The 7,826-nt window shown below is 41.6% G+C and overlaps 1 protein-coding gene across 1 annotated transcript; it reads left to right on the top strand.

The window, feature by feature from the left end:
* The first annotated feature begins 598 nt into the window (after nt 1-598).
* LOC102290039 (leukocyte elastase inhibitor) lies at nt 599-7,430 on the top strand. Its single transcript, XM_042223019.1, has 7 exons — nt 599-777; nt 1,066-1,254; nt 5,270-5,407; nt 5,491-5,608; nt 5,708-5,850; nt 5,957-6,124; nt 6,278-7,430. Exons 1-7 carry the CDS (start codon nt 643-645, stop codon nt 6,683-6,685), a joined length of 1,299 nt encoding a protein of 432 aa, XP_042078953.1. The 5' UTR covers nt 599-642; the 3' UTR covers nt 6,686-7,430.
* The last annotated feature ends 396 nt before the right edge of the window (nt 7,431-7,826 follow it).

The raw sequence follows: 7,826 nt of genomic DNA, 5'->3' as shown, positions 1-7,826 counted from the left end.
ACTTGACAGAGAAATGCTGCAGCACTAAATGAAAGAAATCTGCATGATTCGTTGGTTTTAAATTGTAAGAAATAAATGTGTAAAACTGCAGAAAAAGTTCTGGTAGCTCATTGTCCAGACTGCCCTGTGAGTTTTTTCTTCTTTTACCTATAGTTGCAATAATCACGCAGTAATTTCTATAATAGAAAGAAAAACAGAAACTTCGTCCAATGGGCCTGATTGGAGTGTTTGTTTGCCTGATTCTGGTTTAGACTATAGTTTGAAGACATTACACGGATTTACATTTAAAAAAAGTGAACTCTGCTTTATCAGCAAGTGTTACGCTAGTTGCCACTCAGGTAGATCGGTGGGGTTTTGTCTTGGTAAGCTCACCACGTAATCTTTGAACAGTATAAAAAAAAAACATATATTAAATAAACACACGTGAAAAACGTGGATGGGAGTTTTGTGTGGTGCCGACAGCACAGTGTGGTGTTCTACAGGTTGTACAAACATGTCCACAGCTCTGTCCAACTGCATTTTTGTTTCTTCCTCAGTATAATACCGTGTTTTGTCACCGTCAGTGACTTATCGCCCATTCACGCGTTCCACCCACCCACACTGAAGCCTGTCCTGTCACACCACGCTGTGCGCTCTGTATAAATGAGCAGCGGTCAGCCTGCGGATCCCCTCACCGTTTCTAGGATATTTTGGGGACATTTTGCCTTCCTTTACGTTTTGCTTTCACTTTCCCTGTTTTTGTGCGAGCAAACCGTACTTCAGCCGCAGGAACATCCGGTAATGTAAAAACAACTTCTGCTTTCGTAACAACGCACATCGAGCGACGAGCTGTATTTGAGATGCGTATTTACGCTAAAGTTGACGTGTGACGGTTTAAATCCCGGTAACTTGCCTTATACTTTTATCCCGTGTTTTACATTCAGCTGCTTTTTGAATTTGCTCTATGTTTCTGTAGTGACGGTTTAGGGTGTTTAAAATGTAAAGGTTCATATGCATTGCGGATTGTGTTACATGACAAAATGCGTATAGTGCATTATTTATTTTTAGTTTTGTTGCACTTTACAGGAAAACCGTACGTCGTCAGCCATGTCCGCCGTCAGCAGCTCAAACACAGCCTTTGCCTTGGAGCTGTTCCGCACTCTGAGCCAGGCAGACTCTGCCGGGAACATCTTTGTCTCTCCTCTGAGCATCAGCTCAGCCCTGGCCATGGTCTACCTGGGAGCTAAAGGAGACACTGCAGCTCAGATGGCTCAGGTCAGCTCACTGTCACTTGTTCCCTGCACTGCATTTTTGCACAACTTTTAGTAGTCCGAAATAAAGTAGTGATACATTATGAGAGTTAAAAAAATATATATATATCTTGTGACTTTTGCACTTAGTCTATCAGTATTGGCCCAAATACCCGCCTAACCATAAACTGAAAGGTGTGTCCTGGGAGAGGCACTGAAACAGCATCTGGACTTTGACCTCAATAAACGCCTCTCAACAAGATATCTATTGTTTGCTTAAAAAACAGAACACTGTAAAAGAAAAACTGGCAGGTGAACATTAATTTCAGTTTAAAAAAACAGTTTGGTTTTGACAGCTTTAATCCATAGTTATAAATCCTCGCTTGTCCTTTACATAGAATAATGACTTTTATACTGGGAGAGTTTCATCTAATGCAGTTTAATCTCCAGTGTGACAGGCAGCAGGCTAATGAATGAATGATATTAGTATCAGTTTCACAATTTGGATTAGAAACCTCAATTTAAAAAAATTGCAAAGAAGATGATTAACTTCCAAATGAGACTAATGTGTGTAACAACAGCACAAACAAATCATGGGTTATTTTTGGAGACTCTTTCTGCATTGAAGTGCTCAATACGATACCGATACTTGGATCTGAGTACTTGCCGATACAGAGTACAAAAACCGATACTTCTACCACACACACACACACACACACACACACACACACAAATGCAATGAATTGGAAGACAGGTTTTATTTTATTCTCTGCCGATAAAAAATAAAATATTAATAAAAATGACCACAAAAAATTTTCAAGTGAAAAATAAGCACTTCTGTTAAATTATTGCGGAGTGTCTACATTGTAATTTAACAAAAAATCACTGAACTATTGGGCACTGTCTCGAGCTTTCAGAATAATAAATAAACACTTCTGTTTGGAATAAAATAAATACAAATTAGGTTTGAGAATAAAATAAACTTTTAAATTATTGCAGAGTGTCCATATTGTAAACAAACAAACAAACAAAATAACGAAAGTATTTGGCATTGAGGAACAAACTCCTCAACAGTCCACTGTGCCGTTAAACCGAGGACTGACATCGCGCACACACTGCTTGTCGAATTTCATATCGCAGCTCGAGTACAAGTACGCTGAGAAGACAGTGCAATCCTATGTTTTCCATGACCGGCATTGGCTGGTCATCCAGAGCGATAAAATGAGTCAGAGCCTCTGTTATTTTAACTGCCCGTGAATTTTCTCTTGACATTTTTCATCGCTTTTCCAAAACCTGAGCTAAAGTTGGCTGTTCCGGGCCACACTGCTGACATTTTGTTTAGCCTAGCTACAGCAGCCTCCAGTTTCTCTTTATTATCTGGAGCCGCCAGTCTCACTCGCCTACCCTGTGCCTGTTTAGCGCGGGATGTCCCCCTAGTGGCCAATCTAAAATCTAAAACTTCTAATGAAATAAGTTGGTATCGGTTCATGGTATCGGTTAACTTTTACGAGTATGAGTACACACACGTTTTACAGTATCGGCCCCGAAACCCGATACCAGTATCGGTATCAGTGCATCCCTAATAGATACAAATCTTGAAAGATTGATGTACATATTTGTATACGTCAATCACCAAGGGCCATTAGCGTGCTGCCTGCTGTAACCCATAATTTCCTTTGGGATTAATAAAGTATTCTGATTCTGATGTCGCATTAAAATAGATAGAAGCTTCAAAAGTGCCTTACTCAGTGGTTAACCCTCTCAAGGCAGGCGTTGCAGATTTGCAACAGTTAAAAGCTAACAATCTGATTACCCCACATACATATTTTATGAGGGGTTTTTTTACTCAGAAATACCACTGCAGGTATTCTTTTGTGCATTAGCAACAAAAACTTAATTTGAACCTGAGAGGGTAAAATGGGTCAGTGTTTTTTGTTTATCTATGTTTTTTTTTTGTTTTTTTTTTGGCCACAACTGTGGAATGAGAGCAGATCTGCATAAGTTGTGGTTGTGGTACTTCACCATCTAGCTAGCAATACTGGAAAGTAGCAAGCATAAAGGGAGTGATGTTTTTTGAGTGGCAGGTAGTCTTAAAGGCAAGGTTTCTATCAGCTCAATAAATATCAGCAAGCACACAAACTGTTTGTGTGGAGTTTGTCTCACAGTGTGTTGTTACCTAAAGGTCCAGCTGCTGAATTTCACAGAGGGAGAACAGAAAGAGAGCTAGCTGTTTTGTTTTGATGATATTGTGCTGCTAATCAAACTGAGGTAGACGACCTGTGTTATTTAAAGACTACATTACAATGCTCTGCAGTTTAGTGCAGGATAAACAGGTTAGATTGCAGTATAGCATTAACTGAATTCCTCCTTCATTCCAGTTTTTTATTGTCTAGTATAAAGACAACATAAACAGTGTACTGCCAGTGTAGAGGATGGAAGTCAGCCAGCACAACTTCTGCTGACATGTTGTTGAATTTGGTTGTGTAAATCCACAATGAGCAGTAAACCTCAGAGCAACACGAGCCCAGATCAGCTGATCACAGCTCGTACATTAAGAAAATCTAAAACTCACAATAGAAATTATTGCGAGATGAGATTCTTTCCCCCACGCTGAGCTAATGTGACCGATTTTAGGGTTCCCTCATCTTTCTGTATCCCAGTTTTCTCATTCTTCTTTCAAAAGTGTTGTTTCTGTTTTTATTTTGGTTAAATAAAATGTTTTTTCAAGGTGCACCATGTGAACATTAATTTTTATCACTTGGTTGAAGGCTGAGCGCAGGGTGTCCTTCCAAGACTGCTCCGGCAGAAACTCTTCCAGGAGTGAATAACTCATGCCGGCAGTGTCACACGACCCCCACATCACCACTTAGCGCAGCACAGACGCTGCAGGTTATTATACCCCGGCCAATCTGTCCCCAGAATTAAGGGATGTGTCAGCTGTGGGTTAACTCCAGCCTTTACTCTATGTGTTTTGCCCTTGTATTTAATTTGCAGCTGCACTATGGGATGTTCATGTATGTCCCCATGCACACAGCTAAGCTCCACCTACTCTGCCTCCAACAATTCCCTGGTTCGAATCAGTGTTTGGTGAACCAGGGTCTGCGTGCAGCCCATGTCCACCAAGGCCTGGTGTATACCCCCTTGACACCTTACTGGTACGCTGTATACCCCTCTCAGATCAAGGAGAGGGTGTGTAGCCACCAGGACCTGTGGAGAAAAAGCAGAGGCAAGCAGGTTAATGCCTCTCGCAGCTCCGTGGCGGTGGGCCATGGTGGTGAAGAACTCCTCCAGCCAATGGGACGCTTCCGCTGTGGCCCAAAAGACCTCCAGGAAGGCATGGGGGCCATCTCCCTTTCCCGTATGGTAGTGGGACACAGCTGGGAGCGGCAGATGTGTCGGCAAATAGCCAGCCCGAGCGACCTGATGCTCGACTACATTCAGATGCTCGACTGGTCCTGCAGCTGTTCCAACTGGCGGTGAAACACTGAAGCATTCTCCCGCTGCATAGCCGCAAGCTAGGCCATTTCCCGGGTGTTAAACGTTTATAGGTGTTTTTTTGACATGGTTTTTTTTTTTACCTACTTCGTTCGCGCAGCTTTTCAGATGCCTTCTCCTTTCAGCACTCCACATGGCTTCCTACTCCGGTCCCAGCAACATCCTTAAAAGGAGAGACATGATTTGATGATGGTCAGGTGTGTGAGTCAGCCTCTCCTGACACCACACCCTGAACCCACTGCTCCTCCCCTCCCCTAAACCACAAAAATTTAGCTGCAATAAGAATTTTTGGAAACTGGGACAGTGGTCAAGCACATGAATAATAAAGTCTAGCATAACACATCATAATAGCCTCCTATAGACATGAAAAGTAAATATTAAATATATTAACAGCATATAACAGTTTCACGATAAGGCTTATTATTAAACATGATGCTGAAAGAATAAAGTTGTCCAGTTTCTGCCTTTGGACCATAAATGGTTACATTAGGGTCGCTCAGGCTCAGTGTCACATCCTTTCAGTCTTTGTCTTCAATGCCACACAGGCCCTCTCATTCAGCTCAGGTGAAGGCGTCCATGCAGACTTCCAGAAACTGAACGCTGACATCAACTCACCATCTGCATCCTACATCCTGAAACTAGCCAACCGTCTTTATGGAGAAAACACTGCCCACTTCCTCCCAGTGAGTGTCCACATCAATGATTCTCTTCATAAAGTTCTTCATTACAAAGACTGGATTAATAAACAGATGTCTGCTCTCTGCAGGACTTCCTTGAAGCCACACAGAAGTACTACCAGGCAGACCTGAAGACTGTGGACTTCATCGGAGCTCCAGAGGCGTGCAGAGCAGCGATCAACAGCTGGGTCGAGCAGCAGACAGAAAGTGAGAATGTGCATCTTCCACAGCCTGAACAGCAGGGAATCATTTTAGCATCCTCTGTGAATTATAATGAAATATTGTGTTTTCTGTATTTCCTGTCAGATAAGATAAAAGACCTTCTGAAGCCAGGAACAGTACGCTCAAATACCAGACTGGCTCTGGTCAATGCGATCTACTTCAAGGGCAACTGGAGGAACCCATTTGATGAGGCAAACACCAAAGAGATGCCCTTTAAAATCAAACAGGTAAAAATTAAATGTAATCCTGTTTTAAGTATGGGGACATACAGTTTAAACAGAGAAAGCAATTTAACTCAAATAAGATGGATTTCTTGTGTTTGCTGTTTGTCAGAATGAGACCGTACCAGTCCAGATGATGTACCAGATGAAGAAGCTGCCCTACAACTACATTCATGACCATGGTCTGCAGATCCTGGAGTTGCCCTACGTGAATGAGGAGCTCAGCATGTTTGTTCTTCTACCTGCAGAGTCCTCAGACGGCTCAGACCCTCTGCTGAAGGTAAAGAACTTATAGTAATAAATACCTATAAAGAAAAGCCAGCGTTTTGCTTTATTATCAAAGTTTTATGACTATAGAGTAGCTCTCAGGTGATGTTTACAATGTTAAAATTAAACAACAAAGATGCCATAAAATGTATTAACTGTGTTCCAGCTGGAGAAGGAGCTAACACAGGAGAGGCTGAACGAATGGACCGACAGGAAAAACATGGAAGTTGATTCAGAAGTTGTCGTTCACCTACCAAAGTTCAAGCTGGAGGAAGACTACGAGCTGAATGATCCTCTGGCTAAACTGGGTATGAAGAACGTGTTCTGTGCAGGAAGCGCTGACCTGTCTGGCATGAACGGTGAAGGGGGGCTCTTCCTGTCTACGGTGGCCCACAAGGCCTTTGTGGAGGTGAACGAGGAGGGCACAGAGGCCGCTGCAGCCACAGCTGGAATGGTAGCATTCTGCATGTTGAGGGAGGAACACTTCAGAGCAGATCACCCCTTCCTCTTCTTCATCAGACACAATAAGACCAAGTCCATCCTGTTCTTTGGCAGATTCTCATCTCCTCAGTAGAGGAAAAGGATGGTTCAAATTAAAATAAAACATCTTAAAAACAGTATAAATGAAGCCTTTATTTTGTGATGTTGAATTAATTAAGAAATTGTATTTTGCTTTATTCGCGAATAAAGTTTGATTATTTTACATTAACTCATTCTTAATTACGTTGGGTTTTTGTTTGGGGGGGGGGGGGTTAATATTGGAAACAGTGGCTGTAGAAATGAATGTAGAAATTAAGGCTTTTAATCGGTCCAGTCTTTTATTAGTTTATTTTGAACAGAATGGTATTGTGGCACAGATTGCATCGACACAGCTTCTCAGTTGCACACAGTTCTTTATTTATAAAAACACTGATGCACTCTGCTTCTCAAACAAGTCACAAGTCTGGCTCTTGTTTTACTTTTTTTACTACAAGAATACTATAGAATACACTAAAGATCAGTATGGGATTAAAACTACTTGTAAAATGAACAGAATTGTCTGTGTTGTCCCTTAGACCAGAAAACCTTTTTCATATTTTTGTTGCTCACAGCATTTCTGCTGAAAATCATAAACCTTATGACTTTCTAGTCACCCATTTTTGTCCCTAAAAGCCCATTTGTTTTTGCTGAGTGTCCATCATTGAGTGGCTCTTTAGCTAAAAGGTGTGGACCGTGTCAGGTCCTGGTGTTTTTAGCTCTTTATGCCTCAGACTCCTTGTTGAAGTCTCGATATGTGATATAGATTAGTTTTGTTCAGCTATTAAAACCATTAGCCATTTGATGCTGGTGTAGTGTGATGCTTCTTTCTAACAGACATCTCTCCAGTTTTGCTCAGTCTCAGCTTCGGGAGGGCCTCCCCTTGTGCCATTGCTCCCTCGTAGCTGGGAATTCATCCTTGACAAGTCTTTGAAAAACATATCATTTATTCTCTAAAAAAAAGAAGAAATAAAGGTCATAAGAACTTTATTTATCCCAAATGGAAATGTAATGTCTTACATAGCTCATCTGCTATTTTCATGAAAAATAAAATGCGTGATGGCTGTGGGTGTGAATGGTTTTAGAGAGAGAGGAGTCTTCCAGTACTGATGTTCTTTGTTTGATGAAGTTGCTGCAAAGTGGCTGATCAGAGTTATTAAGGATGGCTCTTTAGTGTACATATTCTATTGTTCTAGACC

Source organism: Haplochromis burtoni, unplaced genomic scaffold (genome assembly GCF_018398535.1).
Source record: "Haplochromis burtoni strain Fernald_Lab_line unplaced genomic scaffold, NCSU_Asbu1 Contig_99, whole genome shotgun sequence".
NCBI lineage: Eukaryota > Metazoa > Chordata > Actinopteri > Cichliformes > Cichlidae > Haplochromis > Haplochromis burtoni.
Note: the sequence above shows the minus strand (reverse complement) of the source record. Positions and strands in the feature narration are given on the sequence as shown.